Raw genomic sequence first — 21068 nt, 5'->3', positions numbered from 1 at the left:
CAAGTTACCTTTTTTAAAAGTTTGTTGAGTTATAACTAATATATAATAAACTGCACATTGTCTATGCGCCCAATTTGATTATTTCTAAAAGATGTATACACAGTCGTGGAACCAACATCACCACCAAGATAATAGATCTCTCCACCACCCCCAGATTTCTTGGTGTTCATTAGTCATCCCCTCTTTGCCACTCACTGCTCTGTTCACTGCCCCTGCCTCCCTCCTCTCTGCACCCCACTGTCCCCCCAGGTCTGCCTTCTTTCACTCAACATTTTTTGGGGGTTCATCCATGCTGTACCATTTTTTCCTCTAAGATTTTATTAATGTATTTGCTAGAGAGAGAGTGTGTGTACAAGCAGGGGGAGCAGCAGACGGAGAGGGAGAAGCAGACTCCCCACTGAGCAGGGAGCCCAATATGGGACTCGGTCCCAGGACGCTGGGATCATGACCTGTGCTGAAGGTGACTGAGCCACCCAGGTGTCTCCAATATTTGTCCTTCTTACTGCTGATAGTGTTCTATTATCCGACCTACATCAGTTGATCCGTTCATCTGCTGATGGACATTGGTGTTGTTTCCAGTCTGGGGCTATGACACAGAAAGCTTCTAGGAACATCTGTGTGCTGGTCACCGCGCGGACCTGTGAAGCAGGTGGCGTCTCAGGGTGCTCCGCTTGCTTTCCTAGCTCAGCAGCCACCAAGGCCTTCATCCATCCTTATTCTTCACCTTAACCCAACACAGGATGAAACGGGACATCAGCTTGCTTGGGTGGGTTCGGCCCCTGCTGCATCTCTCTTGTGGTGTGACTCAGGCAACTCTTGGTGTCCTTTGTTAATACGGGGATGACAGCTCTTCCTTCCCCCTAGAGTCGTTGTGAGCACTACACGAAGCATTTAAACAACCCCCGGCACCATGTTCAGAAATGGTAGCTCTCATCACCCAGCTTGGGCCCTGACTGCATCTATCCACTCCACGATCTGCTTCCTCCAGGCATTCTGAGCTGGAGCTCACACAGGGGCGTCCTGATACCCAACTTGAGAACAGTTTCCCAGGCAAGCAATGGGCAGCAGCACTGGAAGTCCCTTGGATTTTTTTCTAATTACTTCTCAGAGTGGCTCCTGACCCCCGAGGGACAGCTCGGCACAGCTGCCAGAAGACCCCGCCTGAGCCGCCAGGCGGTTTAATACAGAAGCTCCTTTGGGACTCAGTGATCTGGAAACGGGGCAAAAGCTTAGTCAAATCATAGGGAGTCAAGTGGAGTGGAGGCAGAAAGGCTGCCCGCCCCTTTCTACTTTCCCATAGGTTGTCTGGATCAGAATCCAAAAGGGGCTGCTGAGGGTCCTGGACAGGCAGATAGAATCCTAGAAGGTACTAGAGCTCTTTGAGATCTTCACAGACCAGGGCTCTGAATTCTGGCTCTGCCCCTTTCCTGACTTTATCAACTACAATAGGGCCAGCGAAGCTATGCCAAGGTAACACAAAGTAATTTCAGGGGTTTAACACAACAGAAGTTTATTTCTCACTTAAACTCCATATACAACACTTTGTGGTGTGAGGGCGCAGGGAGCTCCTTATGCTTCCGCTTAGAGGGGACACGTGTCAGTTTGGCCCCCCTCGTCACTGGTCGAAGTCAGTGACGTGGTCCCCAGCTAACTCCGGAGGACATGCAGTCCTGCCTTGTGACAGAAGGCAGAGGGCCGGAAATATTCGGTGCACGGCACTAATGATGACCACGCTAGCCAAGTGACCTCTGAGCCCATTTCCTCTTCTGCAAAATGGGGACAATAACCGTATTTACCTCGGAGATTGTTGGGAGCATTAAATGAGAAAGCTTATGCAACCTCCTTGGCACAGCGTAGCACGTGGGGCGAGTGAAATGAAGCTGAGATGCCCTCCAGATAACCCCCAGTGACGCTGAGACCAGGACTGTTTGTGTACAGAAGGCATCCAGCATGCCAGGCTCCTTCCTGCGGTCTGCAAACACTTACCCTGGTCCCTCTTCCAGCCCCCACCTCTGGGAGCCAGGGGAGGCTGAGTAACTCTCCCACTTCCCTAGACCACCAAGGAGCCCTGGGCCCAGCCGAACCGTATCACCCTGAGCACACCAGCCTCATCCCCACTCATCTTGGAGGTTCCCTGTCTTTCTTCATGTCCGTGTGGAGGACAGGGGCCCACTGAAGAAGGGGCTGAGAATCCACGGGCAACGAGAAGGAAATTACTATCTGTTTTGTGCTGAGCGTAGTACTGGGTGCTCAATCCAGGTTGCCCTATCTCAACCACATCACAGTCCTGCCACGAAGTGAGGGCAATTACCCTCATTTTGAGGCAAGGGAAGGGATGTTTGCAGTAGGTCCATAACTTGCCAAAGTTTACATACCTTGCGAGCGGCAGAGCCGGCATCTGAACCCAGATCTCCCAAATCGGAGCATCACCCCTGGGCTTCCAAGTTGTCTATTATTTTGTACAGTCTTAGCTTTTATCCAGACTGTAAACTCCCATGCAGCCCAGTCCTGGGTGTTTAGCCTCCAGGTCCTTCCCCACTGTTGTGGGCGCTGCCTGCTCTGGGACCATGGGGACCTGCTTTTAGTCCCATGGTCCTCACTCACTGGCTTATCGCACAACTGCGGACCAGTCTCTTTACCCATCCGGGCCTCGGTTTCTTCACTTGAAAACGAAGCTGTAAAACTAGATGATCTTAGGGTTCTTTTCAACTTGAGGGTTCTGGGACATTGAGAATTTACCCCCATTGGTGGGCTCCTCCTGCCTTTGGCCTTCATGGGCAGCCGTGGCAAAGCTGAAAGTGGATGAAGAGTCACGTCTGAGGTTATATGGGGTATTAATTAAACTGTCATTAACATTTGAAACCAAAAATAGTTGGGGATTTTAGGACTGATAAGGTGTTTTTTCTTTTCTTTCTTTCTTTCTTTTTTTTTTTTTTAAGATTTTATTTATTTGACAGACAGAGATTGCAAGCAGGCAGAGAGGCAGGCAGAGAGAGAGAAAGGGAAGCAGGCTTCCCGCTGAGCAGAAAGCCCAATACACGGCTCCATCCCAGAACCCTGGGATCATGACCAGAGCTGAAGGCAGAGGCTTTAACCCACTGAGCCACCCACGCATCCCTGATAGGGTGTTTCTAATCCACAGCAGTTCTCTCTCTCTCTCTCTCTCTCCCTTCTATTTATAACAAATTCTGGTTTCCTCTAAGGATAGGTCTGTCTCCATCTGTAACAGAGGAAGTCAGGCTGAGCCCGCGCCTGAACAAAGACCTCCGAATCCGCACCCCAGTAGACCCTTTCTGGGGTTCTGAGCTCCGGTTGGCAGGTGGAGCTGGGCTCTCTGTCCAGGTCGCAGTGGTCGGTGTGGCCGGACTGGCAGGATGAGCTCGTGCCGCTTCTCCTGTGGAACCAAGGACCGCTGCTGGGGTGGTGCTGGCAGTGAGGCCTGGAGGTCCAGAACTCTGTACTCTCCACCCCAGTCCTTTAGGACAATGCTCGGTTTCTACAAATGTCAATGCCTAGTGCTAATCTTAAAGAAGATAAAAGGGAACAGGACTCAAGTTCAGGCTACCTCTGGAGACATTTTTAGAGCTAAGGTTATCTCTTAGGTATAATGATTTGTTACTGTAGGGTTGCTGCTGAGAGCTAGGCCGTGCCTGAGCGATCTGGGCCAGATGGCTTCCTCGAGTTGCTGCTGGAGTATTTTAACTACAGGAGTGGGAGCTTCCTGCCTGGGAGAGGGTCCTCCTCAGCTCCCCCACGTTCCCATCTGCCCAGACGCCCACAGCTCCTGTCAAGAGAAATGATGGACGCTCCTAGACACCCTGTGAGGAAAGGCCTTAGCTTGGGGCGAGAACTGGGGCTCAAACAGCAGTCCAAATAGGGGATTCGGGGCCAAACCCGGGATAGTGTGTAGGTGTGTGTGCTTGTTTCTGTCAGGAGGAGAGGAAAGGGGCGGGGGTTGGGGGAGATATGCATACAGGGAGCTCTTTAAGAAACTTCAGGGTTAGGGAAGGGAAGGAGAGCAGCTGGGGGGAGGGAGAAGCAGTGGGAAAGAGTGGGGGTGGGAGCCAACCTGAGAGAGGAAGCACAGGCTGAGCTAAAACTGCAGAGAGACTGAGGAGGGCAGGGATTGTCCCCGGCCTCCTGTGACCCATCTAATCTAAATCTCCCCAAGTTACAGTTTAAGCTGTTTCCTGCCACTGGGATCCCCCTCTGACCTCTGTGCCCAGTTTCCCTCCTCACCTCTGGGCAGCAGCGCCCAGGAGTCTGGGTCTGGTCATCTAGATGCCCTCTGCTCCCCGGTGGTCCAGGAAGGAGCTGCTGAGGTGGCCTGAGTTGTGCCTCGCTGCTCCTTCAGGCCTGACATCCTTCAGCCTGGAGGGATGGGCGCGGGGGAGGGGTAGTAGGTGCAGCAGCAGCTCTGGCGCCATTTCCCAGCAGTGGAGCCCTGAGTCAGAAGGGTCATCTACTCTCGGAAATCAGAAGGGACACCTCCTAGAGGCAGGAAACCAGAGATGAGCCCCAGAGTCATCCAGGGTCTGGTGGGCGGGAGAGCAGCTTTGCAAAACGCAGCACTATCATCCAGGAGGGCTAAACCTGGAGTGAAAGCCTGAGTCAACCCAGCTTCCTTCCCCCTGGGCAGTTGCCTGGAGGTGATTTGGGAAGTCTGGAATAAGACACAGGGGTTCAAATCCTGGGTCTGTTGCTTTTATGTTGGGTGAAACTCATTCTCCCCTTCTGCAAAAATGAAAAAGTATTAATAATGCCCAGCTCATACATTAGGAGAATGAAAGTAAAAATATGCATAGAAAGTACCTGGTTCTCATAGAGGGTCCATAAATGTTAGCTACCTCCCACCTCTTATTTTGTTGGGAAGATGAGAAGAGACTGTCCAGGATCTGACTCAACACTCTGCGGGCCTGCTGCTCTGGGAGGGGTGAACTACTGGCCCCAGAGAGTGCTTCCTCTAGGTGCAAATGCTAATAAAAGATGCAGGATCCCACCAGCGCCTCCTCCCTCTCCTCCACCCCTGGGGCACCGCTGGTGGTGCCCTGTTTTCCATCAGGTTGGAGGAGGGGTGTGATTTGCCCTTGAAATTTGCCCTTGAAGTTATCACTGTTTTGGTTTGACTTTAACAGTGATCTGGACTACTGGATGGAGCAGTTATCTGTGCGGGTGAGTAGGGGAGGGAAGGGAGGAGAATGGCACCAACAGATACATCCTCAGGCCCTAACCCACACCCTTGCCAAAATCTCTGACATAGTTTCATCATCACTGGAGGGTGATGCAAGAGGCTTGGAGTCTGACTCCCCTTCCCCCCCTCCCCCAGAGAGCATCATCCACATCTGGAGCTGCAGCTGGGTCCTCCCCTTGGGCTCTTTCCAGGGAAAGGAGCCGGTTGCAGTGTGGGAAGGGAGGGCAGCTGGTGAGGGCCCTGTGAATGGCCCCAGTGTTGGGAGTTGGGGAGGGGGAGCAGGGAGAAGGTGTCTGGGCTCAGAGGGAGGGTAGGTGGAGTGGAAAGGGAATGGTGACTTCTCAGAGCACTGCTCTTCCCCTAGTCTGCCCTGTGCTTAAAGGCTCCAGGGCCTCCTTGTCCTTTAGATCCCTGTAAATGCAGCTGCACTGCTTCATCCCCTTCCCCACCCACCTCACCCCTCCAGCCTCTACCCAGGTGCCTGGAGTTGAGTGCCTCCTTTTTTCCCTTGTCTCCCCGGAGCATTTCAGGCCTTCAAAAATGACCCTCTGCCCCCACAGCCAAGACAGACTGCAAGCTAGGCTCAGAAGGGTCATCTTGTGGGTCATAAAGGTCAGTGGAACTGCCTGGAGCAGAGGGAGGGGCCCATCTGGTCGTGGAGCCCAGCCAGGAATCAACCAAAAAATGAACTTTAAAGTGCTGTAGGGTGGGGGGTGCCTGGGTGGCTCAGTCAGTTAAGCAGCTGCCTTTGGCTTGGGTCATGATCCCAGGGTCCTGTGATCGAGCCCCCCATCGGGCTCCCTGCATGGCTGGGAGTCTGCTTCTCCCTCTCTCTGCCTGCTGCTCTGCCTACTTGTGCTCTCTATCTCTCTATCAAATAAATAAATAAATTTTTTTTAAAAAAGGAAAAAATGCTGTAGCGTGGAGGTGGAGGGAATTTTAGTCACCAGCAAGAATCTCCTTCAATAAAAGTTGACAAATTCACTATTATAAATTAGAAGGGAAGCTTTCAGGGCGCTTTCAAAATATAAACCGCTAATCGTGCGATGGTTTGAAGCGAAGCACTCCGTTGGGGAGACCTGGGTTCTTACCCTTTCTTAGCCACCAAATCTGTGTGACCTTGGGTAGTTCCCCTCTCTGCGTCCCAGTGGCCTCAGTTATGAAACGGAGGTCGCATCGAGGCTGAGATTCTGCAACTCCGGGGGGCCGAGGCTCCGGCGTGGTCAGCTTCTGAGCCCTCCTGCTCCCCGAACCTTCAATCCCGCCTGCCCCCCCGCGAGCGGGTGGACGCGAGCCAAGAGGTCCCTTTAAAGGCTCAAGTCCCGCCCCTACTGCTGCCTCGAGCTTTCGATTGGTGACTGCGGAGAGGGGCGGGGCCAGGCGCGGGCCCGGCGGGACTGGGGGGCGGGTCCTGGGCCGGGCCGGCCCCCGCCCCCTTTGTTCGCGCTGCGGCGGGAGGTGGCTGCGAGGGTGGGAGGTGTGTGCGCGCGTGTGCCGCGCCGTGGGGAGCGGCGGGTCGCGCCGCGGGCTGTCAGCTAGCTGCGCGCCGCCGCCCGATGGCGCGAGGAGGCGCGCGGGCCAAGCCCCGTGAGGCCTCCCCCGGCCGCGGGTGAGCCCCTCGGCTTGCCGCCCGCTAGCATGTCACCTCCAGCCGCCGCGGCAGACTTCGCCAGCAGTGCCCGCGTCCCCGCCTCCCGCAGCCGCAGCCGCTGCCGCTGCCTGGGGCATCGGCCCCCAGACCCCCGCCCTTGATCCACGCCCAGACCCTAGAGCCGGAGGACCATGGCCGGCCAGGGGGACTGCTGCGTCAAGGTGGCCGTCAGGTAGGGACCGGTGGCGGGGCGGGGGTTGTGCGCGGAGGGGCTCCGGCTTTGTCTCGCGTGGGCGTGGGGCTGGGGGTCCACTCTGGAGCCCGCACCCGGGGAGGAGGGGCCGGCATGGGCCGGGCAGGAGGGCACCGTGCGCTGGACGGGCTGCCGCAGGAGATGGGCGGCCCGCGGGCTGCTGGAAGGTGGCTTTGTTTGGGTGGTAATTTCGGGCCCCTCTTGGGAGCCCTTAATGATCAGAAAATCGAATAAACAAGGAAATCCGGTATTTCACACCCAGCCCTGGCCCAGGCCGGAGCGTCTGTGTGTTTCCTCTTCACCTCCCCTTGGGGCTGCTGTCTCATATGGGATATTGGAGGGGGGGAAATTTTCCCTTCATCCACCCCAGTCGTCTAGTTCTGTGCTCTTGGTCCAGCTAGGAAGGCAGCACACCCGCCCTAGTAACTGGTTCTGCAGACAAAGATCGACTGAGAGCAGGGAGGAATGGAAGGGCTGGGGTGGTGCTTTGGCCTTTCATGAGGAGTCAAGGGCTTTTGGAGAGAGTACTGGCCCTGTCCCAAGAGGACATGGGGTTAGGGCAGGGAGAAAGCCGTGTATCTGAGGTTCTACCTCTGAGAGGGCAGGAGGGTGTGTCGCTGATACCCCATCTTCTGGCTCCCAGATAAAATGGAGGTAGGGTGGTGCATGGACTTATCTGGGACTTGCAGTGACATCCTGACAGAATTGAGGTGGAGAGAGGACATGGCTGGAGGGCTTCTATTGGGAGGGGCACACAGAGGTGTGAAGCAGGAAATCATGCAAAGTTGATCCATACATGTCCTTTGTGTTGGGTGGAGATGCTTACACCACATCACCTCTCCTTGGTTTTGTTTTGGGTTTTCTCTTTCAGAGGGGTCTGTTGCTGGGAGAGTGCCAATCTGAGACTGGTCCCCAAGGCAGGAATGATGGAGAAATACAACCATCTCTGCCCCAGGCCTATATGTTGGGGGTGGGGGGATTGGGTCCAGGGCTAGGGTGGGTCTCTGACACCAGTCTCTGGATTCCCTGGGTTGTAGGTGACCCAGATACCAAGAGTCCATGGAAGTCACTCTAGACAGGGCCAGAGATGACTATGGCAGAGCTTTCCCCTCCTGCCCTAGAGCAGATCCCCCCCCCCCCCCCCCCCAGGCATCTGGCCCATCCTCTGGAGCCCAGAGAGGAAGAGAGGATGGCTGATCGCAGCTCAGGGGTCAAGGAAGGGAGACTGAGGTGCCTCCCACTCATGCATCAGGCAGCCTCAGCAACACTTAAACAGCTTTGCTGGCCCTGAGCAGCCTGAGAGACAAAGAGGAGCCCTGCAGGTGCCTGGTGGGCTAGCCGGGGCGGGGCCAGGCTGCAGCTTAGACTGACACTGCAGCAGGATCCTGTGGAGGTCGAGGGAGGGAGGGAGGTAGGAGTGGTGGGGGGTAGGGGGAGTGAGAAATGTAAATATGACATCTGCAGCAGACTGGGAGAGTCCAAGTGCATCATAAAAGGGAAATGAAGCCCTGGCCCCACTGACTGTGAACCAGGGCTGAGAAGGAAGGGACTTAGGGTGCTTGCTCCTCCCATGGGGCTTTCCTTTAGCCTCCGTCGTCTTACAGGAGCCAGCCAAACAAAGCCCCCTCTACTACCAGCACGGTCAGCGCCCCCCAGGCTAGGCAGGGGCATGGTAAAGTGTGGGAAAGCCCCTTGGAATTGGCACTCTGTGCAGAGCCGTGAGGAGAAGCTGGTGTGGCCTTCCCAGCACCACCAACAGAAGGTTTCTGAGACCCTTTCCAGGGAAGGGATTGTGCCAGCCCACTGCACCCAGTTCTTTGAGGGCAGTGGGTATCATCTCTGCTTCTCACTCAGATTGCTCTAGCAGGGTCCGGATGCCCCCACTCCTTGCCTCCCGTTGTTGATCTTGGATGGAGGGGTGGGGAGATTTGAACATCAAAAGAGCCAGACTTGAGGGGGTTTCTGGAAGGTGAGGGCCCAGGCCACTTGTCCCCTCCCACTCCAGCCTGAGCGCCTAGCCTGGCACACGCCAGACCTCAATGGGCAGCCGGCCGTGGAAGACAGACAATGCCTGGACAGAGCCCAGTTTCTAATCAAAGAGCTGAGGACAGGACAAGACTAGAGCTGGGGCTGGGACAGGGAGCAGATGGTGCTACAGAGGACTGAGGGGAGTACCCATGCTTTTGGATTTCCAGTGACCCCCCGTCCCCACCTCTGGAAGTCACTTGTCCCACCTCAAGGACCGGGTGGCAGGCTGGATTGGGGTATTGGAGTAGAGCATTGCTGGGAAAGGCCCAGGCTTTGGAATGGCCAGGGGCCCAACCCGGTGTCAGGCTCAGCTTTCTGACCTCCTAGAAGTCCTTTCTTATATCTAACTGAAGTGTTCTCTGAGCTCCCATGAGAATAACATGGCGAACCCTGGGTCCAACTCTTGGGAAAGGGAGGCCAGGAACGAGACCGACTTTGTTTGGGGTGTGTGTATGTGCGTGTGTGTGCGCGTGCGTGTGCACATGCATGCCTGTGTAAGGGGGGACGTCCTGGTGGGGACTGCTAGACTAGGTGAGAAGTGCCAGCCCAGGGCTCTTTGGCCCTATAATCTCCTTGGGAAGAGGATCAAAGCTGTCTGTCTGCAAATCTCCACAGGGCAGGCTGGGGCTGGGGGAGAGCCAGGGGATGAAACTTGCAGAACCTGGGGCTGTGGGATAAAGGGAGAAGGTCTCAGTGTGAGCAGACCCTAAAAGCCGTACCCCAGGCTTCCCTGAATTCTGGCCCATCTGACCCTAAACCCTAGCTAGTTGTCTTTGCTCTGGAAATTCCCAGGCCAGCCCCTCTCCAGCCTGCCCTGTGATCCCTTTATCCATTAATCCCCTGTAGATAGGGAGTCAGCTCTCTGGGCCCAAGACTGGCCTGGAACCAGCCTCTCTCTACCTGAGGATGGGTGGGGGGGGGGGGGGGTAGAGGGAAGGAGCTTTAGAAGCTGAGTTGTGCCCGGCCCCAGACTGCAACACAGACCCAGCTAATGGGGTCAGAAGGGGAAGGGGTGGCTGTTAAGAAAGGCAAGTTGGCAACGTTGAAATTGGGGAAGGAAGCCAAGACACATGGTACATTTCCTTAAGACCCTTTCAAGCTCCCAGTTCTGAGCCCCCACCAAGAGAGGAGCCTTCCGTGGGTCCTCACCCCTCCACACACACACACCCCTATTATCTTTGCCTGGTTTCCTTAAGCTTCCTTCCTTTCTTCGGCTGGGGAGGGGAGGTCCCTCTACAGGTCCCACATCCATCTTCAGACACTCCAGAGTTGAGCAGGGGCTGGGAGCGGATGGAGGGGCACCAGCCAGGGACCCAGGGGTCAGTGTTAGATCATACTCCTGCACTCCCTCCTTTGGGCTCTCTGGCTGTAGTTATTTCTGGAGCTTCCAGCTACTTTGAAATCCTGGTCAATGTCTGTCTGCATTTTGAATCCCAAGAACTGGTGTCTTGGGAGAAACAGACCAGAGAAGACAGAGAAAACTGCGTGAAGCGGGTATATGGGTGCCTTCAGAGTCCCTCCTCTGCTCTGGTGGCCCAAGGGCAGCCAGGGCTGATCAATGCCAACAGTGGCCCATGCTGCCATCTGGGAAATCGAGGCCCAGACGGGACCTCCTGTGCCTGGAGACCTGAGAATCTTAGCAGTGGCCTCCCGCTGCAGAAATAGGGCTTATGTCATCACAAGGAAGTGGAGTGTAGTAACCACAGGCCCCGGAAACCATCCCCCCTCCGCCACCCAGCCAGCCTGCAGGCCTAGCCTGAAGCTGATTGGATCTCTGCTTTTGAAACCCTCAGAGTGGGGCTGGGGTGGGGCGGGGGCTGAGGAAGTGGAGGGGGGGGTGACAGGAGCCTGGGCCCTTACTCTTACAGCTCGCTGTGGGGGGGGGGGGGCAAAGGGCAGGGCTAGGGCCAGTGCAGTTCACCCATTGGCTGGGTCATGGCGCTTCCTTTCTGTTTGTCCTGCTGGGCCTCTGATTTACCGGCTGGAGAATGGGAAACTGGTTTGTTCTTGTTTGTTCATTTGCGAAGAGCGGTGGTGTGGATGAAGTAGAAGAGATACAGCCCATCAGGTGTTGGCTCTTAAGGAGTTGATGTGTAAAATGTTTTTAAAAGTGAGCCCTAACTTACAGTGTGCCGAGGCACTGACCCTACAGTGAGTGAGTGTTAGATACAGGGAAGAGTTTCCTTCCTTCCCTCTCCTCCCCTTCCTTCCTTCCTTCCTTCCCTCCCCTCCACTCCTCTCCCCTCCATACCTTCTTCCCTCCTTCCTCTCCCCTCCCCTTCCTTCCTTCCTTCCTTCCTTCCCCTCCCTTCCTCTCCCCTCCCCTCCCCTCCACTCCCTTCCTCTCCCCTCCCCTCCCCTCCCCTCCACTCCCTTCCTCTCCCCTCCCCTCCCTTCCTTCCTTCCTTCCCTCCCCTCCACTCCTCTCCCCTCCACTCCTTCCTCCCCTCCCTTCCTCCCTTCCTTCCTCTCCTCCCCTCTCCTCCTCTCCCCTCCACACCTTCTTCCCTCCTTCCTCTCCCCTCCCCTTCCTTCCTTCCTTCCTTCCTTCCCCTCCCCTCCCCTCCCCTCCACTCCCTTCCTCTCCCCTCCCCTCCCCTCCACTCCCTTCCTCTCCCCTCCCCTCCCTTCCTCCCTTCCTTCCTTCCCTCCCCTCTCCTCCTCTCCCCTCCACACCTTCTTCCCTCCTTCCTCTCCCCTCCCCTCCCCTCCCTTCCCCTCCCCTCCCCTCCCTTCCTCTCCCCTCCCATCCCCTTCCTTCCTTCCTCTTATTTATAGCAGAAAGTATCCCAGGATGGGAAGAAGACTGAACTTGGGGGTCACGAAGCACCGTGACTTCTTGAACACTTGCCCTGTGCCAGGCAGCATGTCTACACTGCCCGGTTCCACCCCACCCTACCCCACTGGAGCCCCACCAGCTAACTGATGTTGTTGCCATTGTAAGGATGAGCAAACACTCCCAGCCAGTAAATGGAGGAGTTTGGATCAGAACCCTGGGCACTCTCCCTCCAGGCACATGCTCCTCAGACTGCTGTCAACCACCTCCCGTTACTGCTTTCATTAGCCCTTTGCTGTGAGTCGCTTTGCCTCAGTTTCTCCATATGCCCCACTGCACTGGTTGCTGTAATGGCCATGCGGGAAAAGTACTTAGGAAGGCATCCAGTGCTCTGCAATGGGGGAACGTGTCTGAATTTCCTTTTCTGGGATTGCTTAGCATAGAGCTGCCTGTTCCCCCCTCCAGCCATGCTGTTCGCTCTTGTGTTTGGGGAACTTCTCCCTTGCCAGGGGGTAGAAGTCTGCCTGTTCTCTCTTTCCTTCGCTCCATGCTGCTGCCCCTGGAATTGATTTTCCTGCCTGAGTCCCGTCTTGCCACTCTCTAGGAAAGGAAATTCTGGGGGCAGCCCATTTTCCTCTTGCTATCCCTACAAACCCCCACACCAGTCACAGGGCAGAGCCCCGGGTGTTCTGGGTCTCCTCGACTCTCATTTTACCCTCTAGACATGGCTGCCCTTTGGGGAAAGCTCAGGAGGGGTACTGAGAGGCCGCTGGGCTGGGGAGAAGAGGCAGCTTCCACGCCCTGGGAGGGGAGCCAGGCTGGGGCTGGTCAGCCTCGGCTCCAGAGGGTTACCCTTCCGTCCCTCTGGGCTGGGGGTGGTGGAGATCTGTGGGAAGGGCTGTGAAGCCCCATGGCGGGTGGGGGACCTGTGGGTGGCAGTGTCCTGAGCCCTGAAATACTCCCTCTTTACCTCTGGCTGCTCTGGGTGTGGAAGGGAGGCAGTGCGTGGTCCCCTGGCCCCAGATACCCGAGTCCCTATCCCTCCGCCTTGTGCGGTGGAAGTCCACCATCAGAGCAGTGATGGCGGCCACTTGTCATCTCTCTAGGCTGGCTGGTCCTGCCTGACCCTGGAGTTAAGGTGCCTTGAAGAGAGCCTGGGAGTGGGCACTGAGGACTGAGGACCAAGGGCCAGGGTGCTGGGGGAGAGGCTCCTTGCCCTCCCTAGCCAGCTGCTTGGAGGCCAGCCGCCTGTTGCTCTGCATTCCTCAGCAGGCGAGCATCCCCAGGGCCCGTTCCCACTGAGCTGTCCTCCACATGAAGCACATGCCACCACAGCTCTGGGCGCTCCCTGCTCAGCCCCCACTCTGCAGAGTCTCCAGTCTCCTGGGAGGTCATGGGAAACCCCTGCCAGATGCCCCGAGAAGGGAGTGGGACGGGAGAGCCAAGCTGGAACGCAGCTGAGCCGAGCTTCCCTGAGCCAGGCTCGCCCCTCTCCCCGGGCCTCTGCAGCCCAGGAGTCAGACCCACAGGAGTCAGACCAGTGGCTCAGGCAGCTCCTGGCTACTGCTCACAGCAGGGCGGGCTGGTCTCTCCAGTTTAGGATGGGGCCTGGCTCCCTCCCTCAGCTTCTCCTAGCTCTGCTCCCCAGCCTCTGACCCCCTCGCCCTACTCTGCTGGGCCTGCTTCAGCCTCTCAGGGGGTGTCGTGGGGCACAGCTGAGATCGTGATACCCTAGGGGCCATGAAGAAGACTCTACCTCGGGTTTCCTCCCCTGGTGGATTGCCTGTCCCTGGTTGTGATGCAGAAGCTAGTGGTCATGACTTGGATAAACTGAAAGAGAAAGTCGAGGACATCTGAAGAAAGAGTGGGGGCTGAACCCCGGGTGCCCTGAATCAATACCTCAAGGCATTGTCTTGGAGTGTCCATACCCTTGCCCTGTGCACTTGAGAACGTGTTTGGGGGCAGAAGTCAAGCATAAGGGGTTGACAGACCCATTTCACCAGATCTGCTAGGGCCTCATAAACCCATGCTTTTCGACCCCACAATACAAAGCCTCCTTGTTTGGGGGTCTTTTCCCTGAGGGCAGTCTCAGGAGGACTGTGCTGGGGGGAGTGTCTTAGAGGCCAGGAGAAGGTCCAGTGACAGGGCGACAAGACCCTCTGGCTATCCCAGGGCTCCCGTGTCTCCCCACTGTATCCCTGCAGCTAAAAGACCCAGCACCCCACACTGGGTCTCCCCACTAGAGAGGAGTAGCCTCTCTGGGAAGATGCCTTCTCTGGGCTAAGTCAGCTAAAAGGCCCCGGGTGTCTGGGAGCCAGACTCCCCTGAGAGAGCCGGGATTTTGCTTCCAGCCGCCTTCCCCAGAGCTGGCAGGCTGCCAGTGGGGAGGAGGAGGAGCGGATGCTCATTAGAGTGGGGGTGTAGACGCCCTCTTTCTGCTGCTGGGGAGAGTTGCCTTCCTCTGGCAGGCAAGCAGCTCCTGGGTTCTTGGCTCCGTGCTTCTCCATGCTCTGGGCCTCCACTCTCAGTTCTACAAAACGGGGGAAATGCTTTCCCGACAGAGTGCTCGTGGCGCTTCTGGCAGCTGTCGGTAGGATCAGTCCAGGGATTCTCTGAGGGGATCATTTTTCCCCAGTGCAACCTCCCTCCTGCCCTGGTGCGGGGCTGCTCAGTGGAGGCAGCCGGATTGGGCAGGGGCAGGCTTGGCTTGCATTTCATTTCCACCATTACAAATGGCGTGACTTTGGGCTGGTGAAATTTCACCTTTCCCAGCCTCAGTAAAATGAGGCGAATGCCCCTTGCTCCCCAGGGCTGTCATAACTCATTACATGTGTTCCTGTATGCATATGAGCTTGACACATAGGTTCTCAAAACATGTTAGGTGTTGTCCTGATCAGGGGTGGAAAAAGCACAGAAGCAGCAAGAATGGTATTGGTGACTATGATTTCTCAGGAAAAAGATTCCCAAGAATCCCAGGCTCCCCTTGCCCCCAGCTTAGTGAGCTTTGCAAGCAGGAAGTTCTTTTTGCTGGTTTATCTAAATCCCTCCTGCTGTAGCTGAGTTCCCCTTTGATCTGTCACTGATGAGGAAGAGCTGGTCCCTGGCAGGTCACAGAGTGGCTCAGTGACTCAGTGTGCCAGGCAGACTGGAGGTCATGGCGCTCCTCTCTGTGTCCCCTGCTTCTCTGCCTACCCACCCCCCCAACTTGCGCACAACAGCTCAGCTCCAGTTGAGCCTGGGAGGCTGGAGCCAGGCAAACCACCTGGGGTTGGGCAGAAGGAAAGTCATGGAATCTGGCCCACCTCAGGCTTGGGGGCAGCGCACTTAGGGACCAGGGAGGGGATGAACTTCCTCATTTCTCTGTTTCTCCTTGGGGCCGTTACACTAGCCTGTGGGAGCTCCTTTTCAGGATTCCAGAAAGGTACCAAGGGTCCTGTAGGAGAAAAGGGCAGAGAGGCTTCTACCCACCCCCCCCCCCCGCCGGGCTTCTTCCAAAGGGGCTGGTTATCGTGGTGTTTTTGGCCATTAGAGGGGTGATTCCAGCCTAAGTCCCTGGTTCTTCTCAAAGCCTTTGAGGGAGAGTCTGGTAAGAGGTTGTCTCCCAGCCTGGAAGTCCCCAAAGTGCAGATTACTCACAAGTGGGCAGCTAGCTGTGCGTGCTAGTTCTCTCCAGCTCTCCCGGGTTGACTCTTTGGGGCTGATGGCTGGTAGAGGTAATCTTCCTAGAAGACCTTCTTATTAATACCTATGTGACCTTGAACCCAGTTAATTTCCTCTGAACTCTCCTTTGTAAACTAGGAACAAGAACACCCCCATTAGAATGAAATGATTTGTGTAATGATGTAGCGCGCAAAGCTTCGTAGGCACAGAGTCTAGCAAAAAGGCAGCCTTGCTCTGTATGTGTGGGAACTTACTAACTGGGGAAGTTGAGTAAGCAGAGCTGTGAAGGGGTTCCAGGGGCTAGCAAAGAAAGGCGTCAGGAATCACAGACCTCTGCAACAGTTCTTGGGTATAATGATACCATTATTTTAATATCACAGCTTGTGACCTCTCAGTGACAAAACTCTTCGAGGAGGAAAGGCCTGGGGTTGCACCCTTAGAGCTCCGGGAGCTCCTAACTAACTGGGGGACAACTCAAGAGCCCTGGGAGAGGCCTTAGCCGGCTGATTGGGTGTGACTAACTTCACCTGAGACGCTGAATCCACCCTTAGGAGCCCAAGGTCATTGAGCGGAGCCCCTCGGGGGTAGTGATTGGCTGGCTTTCTGTGACGTCACTGAGGAGGGGTTGTGGGTGAGGGAGCTAGCCCATCCTCCTCCGTCCCCAGCCCTCCAACCCGCCCGGCGCGGGTCGGGTTTGGGGCTCTGGGCACGTTACCCTCGCAAAAGGAGTTGTTCTCCTTGGCAGACCTTCAGCGCCCCGCAGGGCTGCCTCCTCCCAGTCTGCGCTGTCCTCCCCTTCCGCCCCGTCCTCCTGGCTTCCCAAAGAGCTGTGGAAGCGCTGAGCTCAGCTCTTCCCGCAGCGCCCGGCTCGGGTTCGCGGCCTTTGTCCCGCCGCCGCCGCCGCCCCGGGCACCGACGGGTGCGGGGCCGGGCCCGAGCCGTCCGCGTGTCCCTCGGCCCGGGTTCCCGCTTCTCCGGCGGTGGGGGAGGGATAGGAAAATACCCACATCACACCAGCTCCCGCTCAATTGTGGGCAGAGGAAGCTCAGCAGCTACGCGCCCGTGCCAGATCCTGCCTCTGAAAAGCCCTGGGTCCTTTCTCCTCGCTCTCGCGCCCGCTCCCACCGCCGCTCGGGCTGCGGGTTGCCAAGTGGCAAATAGACCGGGCTCTGTTCAGGGAGATTCCGGGAGCCTTTCTGCGCGGGGCTGGCCGGCCCGCCCCCTTCGCTCCCGGCCCAAGAGACAGAGGGTGGCTTTGCAGGCGTGAGGCTTGGGGTGAGATTCTGGAGGGCCCTGAACAGAAATGATACTGGGTGTGTGGTCGAGCTGGCGCGTGGGGCCACAGTTTGCCGACTTGAGTTTTTCCAATATTAAATTATAATTTATCTTGATTACTGAGTGTCTTTGTACCCCGTGAAGTTTTGCACCTGTGGCAAATACCTCACCTCATCATAGTCCTGGGTCTGGTAGCTCCTGGGGTCTGTGGTTTATTTGCAAAACCCTAGAAACTGGTTTCCAACCCTGACCACCCCTGTCCGTCCCCCCCCCCCCCCCCGCCCCCCGCCAGGCCCCTAGGAAGGACCAGGGCTGTAGTGGTTCCCATCCCTGCCACCCTGCCCTAATTTAAAAGGAAGTGGCCACCTTCCCCGTATCCCCTTATCTGGGATGCAGTCGGGCTGGCTGAGGCCTCTGCTACTTTGAGGGCAACCCACAGAAGTGACCTCACCCAGGGTGGGGCCAGGAGAGGAAGCTACTGGAGGGGAAGGTGATGGAATTCTTAGAAAGTTAAAACTGGGAAGAGATCATCCAGGTCATCCAGGACTTAGGAGGATGCAGCAGCTCCTCGACAAGAAGAGGGTGGGGGCAGAGGCTTGTCCAGGACCCCGGACTTGATCTCCCAGCCCTCTGGTCTCCTACCTGTGGAGTGTGGGTTTGAATGCTCTGCTGGGCAGGCAGGGTGTGATGGAGTGAGCCCCAGGGCACACTGTCTGCCCCTGCTGGATGGCAAACCCTGAGCAGATAGAGCAGGATTCCTTCCAGAGTGCCTCCCTGGCTCTGGCGGTGGTTCTGTGGGAGGAAGCTTATCTGTCCATGTGGGGATGAAGAGTGTCCTGGGCCGGAGGTAGCTGGAGAAGCAGAAGAGCCTGTAGGTTTCATAGGCAGACCAGGAATGGATGCCCATCTTCACAGTATTTACTGTGTGTGTGTGACTTTAACTACTTCAAGCCTCAACTTTCCTCTCTGAAAAATGGGCATCAAAAGCCCTAGCTCACTGCTAACTTAACTCACTTAAGTGAGTTAGTCTATGGCAGGTGCCTGGCCCAGCTAGCTCATGGAAAGCACACATAAAATCTTAATTCTATTTTTCTTCTACCTCCAGTAACCTCCAGTTACTCATTCAAGTCCCATTCCTGGGACTAACACTCTCCCTCATCCAGGTCAGTTGCTTTGGGAACTAGTGACTCTTAGCTGAGCCCATGTCCTTGGTTTCCTAGTGGGTACCTTTCTCTCTGAGTAAGCACCCTGGTGCTTTGCGTGGGCCAGCATGGGGTAGGGGGGGACCCTCGCTGTAAGATGTGTTGGGCCTCATGCCCCAGGATGAGGGCCCCGGGATGAATGCCTGACTGACTGCACAATTCCCGGACCCTAAAGTTCTGGAGCCCCTCTTCTCCATCATCCTTCCCAGACTGCTCTTCTCCCGCTCTCTTGCTCCCGGCAGGTGGGCTCCCCCTTATTCTTGGGGCTGGCTGTTGCAGGAGAAGCAGCCCCTCTCACGGACCGACTCTGCCAGGCAGAGCTGCTGCTCCCCCTCCCCTGCTCCCACTGTCTCCAGGGATCTTGATTTGATTTCCTCCAATCACCAGCACTGCCATCTGCCTGGGGTAATTAAATGGTATTTGAATTGGATCCAGAAATCCTATCACAAGCAGCCCACATGGTAGGGAGGGTGTCTTCTGGAGTTGGTGCTGGCCAGCAATGCTGGAAGCTCCTCAGAGCTTTCCCTGGCCAGACCCTTGGTTCACCTGGGAGCACCTGGATGCCCTGGGCAGTGAGTATTTGGTCCTGGGTCCTGGAGGCCTGGGGGTAGAGCCAGCTCTGAGGACCAGAGCTCCAGCTTCCTACCTGGCGCCTTGTGTGCAGGGCCACGCCCCCTCTGGAGTTGCTGCCTGCTGTCTCCCTGTGTCTGTGAGCCGTTCTATCCCCCAGGCCCCCTGAGCCCTGCCCTTACTGACACAGTAGCATAGAAATAGCAGAGAGGTCGTGCACACGCTGTTCAAGCCCCGCTCTGCCCCTTACCATCTATGACTGGCTGGGCACTGTCTCATTTCCTCCCCTACAAACCAGGATCGTAGCATTCACCACCACAGGTGTTCTCTTGAGGATCAAGAGTCAGTATATGTCAGTGCTTAGACACCCCCGGGTATGTAGTGAGTGCGAATTTGTGTCAGTTGCCACTACTAGAGGTCGAAGTAGGAGAACTGCTGGCCCAGACCTCTTACTGGTGAGTCAAGTTTCTGGTCTGTGGGTTCCAGAGAGAATGAGCAAGAATGAGCTGCTCCCTTTCCAGTCAGAAACCAGTTCAAGGGGACACCGAGAGGCTTCGCTCTAATTTCAACTTGATCCAGAACAACTGGAGAGCGTGCATGAAGGTGGTGACCCTCCATTCCTGTCAGCCTCAATGAGAGAGAGCCATAGACCTGTGAGGACCTGTTGACACCTAAGGGAAAGCACTTGCGAGGAAAACCCAGTCTACCATCTACGGTGTGGACTTGGCCTGGTGTAGCCAACTACCTGCCCCCCACGCTCCCCTGGGACGTACCCCCCTCTTTAGTGCCCTTTGGCCCTCTCGCAGCAAAGTGCAGGCAACAGCCTGAGGGGAGCACCTCTCCTGGCCTGAAGCTCTGAGTGGGCCTTGGGGACTGGGGCAGCCCCAGACAGGGACAGGATGGCGACTTGGTGGCCCTTGCTCTGTGGCGAGGTCCCCCTCGGCCCTGGATGCATGCTGGCCTGGCCCTCTCACTCTTTTCTTCTCTTGGTAAATGTTGGCTTTGGGAAAGGGAGCCTGACAAGCAGCTCATTGTGAGTGCCTGGCTGATAGGGCTGGCTTGTGTGAGCCCATGAGCATTAGCGCCTAGTACTCCCCCCTCCCCTTTTACTTTAGGCATTTGGGAAGTGCTTTTCTGCCTGTCCCTACAGCAGCGCATGCTCACTGGCTCAGGCTTGGTTGCCATGGGGACCTTGTCATGGCAATGGCTGCTTAGAAGAGGGAGAAGAGGTGGCTGGATGGAGATAGCCCTATCTATGGCCGGCTCCCACTCAGCCCTGGTGCCACTTTCCTTCCTCTTGTAAGGGAGCCCCCCGGGAGCTGGGGTCGGACCCCTCCCATGGCTGACCTTGTGTCCCTTGTCGGGGTCCCCGCCCTTCTCAGCTGACTTTTGGCTTGACCTGGTCTGGCCCCCTTGGCTCCTGGAGAGGAACGAGAGTTGGTGCCTGAGAATGTTCTGCCAGGCTCTGGCATCTTACAGGGGGCTCCGCAGCTGGATGTAGGCCTTGGCAGAAGCTGTGGTCTGCTCTTTAATTCAGTACTGGGGGGGTGGGGGCAGCCAGGCTTATCCCTCCTGTCCGCACCCTGGTGTTGAGCCTTACCTCCCAGAAAGAGGCAAGCTGTCTTCTCTTCCTGATCTTTGGGACACTGATTTCTAGGGCTCTCCTTTCAATCAGGTGTGTGGGGGACGCTCTGATGTCAGACCCGGGGGTCGGTTCTGTCACGCCCCCCGGTACGATCTTGGGCAAGTCACTTAAACTCTGTCAGCCTCCATTCTCTCATCTGTAAAATTGGGCAAATAATACGTACCTCACAGATTTATAGTGGAGAAGACATGAACTCGTTTATGTAAAATACTTTTAACCCAGGTCCCCCATATGTAGAGCACTTGAAAAATGTTAGCAACTCAGTAAATGTTTGGGTGGAGTAGATATTAGTCTTACTCTTATTATTATTGTATTGTTACAAAAGTTGCCTTTGTCCTCTGGGGAGGCTCCTAAGCTTCCTTCCTTCTCTCCAGCTTGTGGGGGCTGGAGGGGGCCTGGGGACGTGGAAGCTTGGCAGGCAGCGTGAGGGTGGAGGGCTGCAGCGGTCCCCGGCTGGCCGGGTCTGACCCAGGGCTCTCCCCTTCGCCGGGCAGGATTCGGCCCCAGCTGTCAAAGGAGAAGATTGAGGGCTGTCACATCTGTACCTCTGTCACCCCCGGGGAGCCCCAGGTCCTTCTGGGGAAGGACAAGGCCTTCACCTATGACTTTGTCTTCGACCTGGACACCTGGCAGGAACAGATCTATTCGACCTGTGTGAGCAAGCTCATTGAGGGCTGCTTCGAGGGCTACAATGCCACAGTGCTGGCCTATGGGCAGGTAAGCCGCCTCCGCTCCCACAGGGGACCCCTCCAACCCTTGTCTCCCCAGCTGGTGGGAGAGAGCGCCCCGTCCCCTTTCAGACCTGTTGAGATGGTCGTGCGGTTCTCTCTGTTGTCCCAGCGTGTGTCACGCTGCTAGTTATCGGAGGAAGGCTGTC

The 21068-nt window shown here is 56.5% G+C and overlaps 1 protein-coding gene across 4 annotated transcripts in view; it reads left to right on the top strand.

Annotated features, from left to right (window-relative positions):
- Window positions 1-6640: 6640 nt before the first annotated feature.
- KIF21B (kinesin family member 21B) overlaps window positions 6641-21068 on the top strand; it is a 48529-nt gene continuing 34101 nt past the window's right edge. For 2 of the 4 annotated variants that reach the window (XR_009347331.1, XR_009347330.1), the window contains exons 1-2: window positions 6641-7014; window positions 20686-20908. Coding sequence is in view for 2 of the 4 variants with exons in the window: in XM_059145569.1 (XP_059001552.1) it covers window positions 6974-7014; window positions 20686-20908 (264 nt within the window). In the remaining 2 variants the exon portion in view is untranslated. The remainder of the gene's footprint in view (window positions 7015-20685; window positions 20909-21068) is intronic. The other 2 variants (XM_059145569.1, XM_059145568.1) reach the window with 1 other exon arrangement.

Source organism: Mustela lutreola, chromosome 14, assembly GCF_030435805.1.
Source record: "Mustela lutreola isolate mMusLut2 chromosome 14, mMusLut2.pri, whole genome shotgun sequence".
NCBI classification, from domain to species: Eukaryota; Metazoa; Chordata; class Mammalia; order Carnivora; family Mustelidae; genus Mustela; species Mustela lutreola.
The sequence above is the reverse complement of the archived record's forward strand: the minus strand, read 5'-3'. Positions and strand labels throughout refer to the sequence as shown.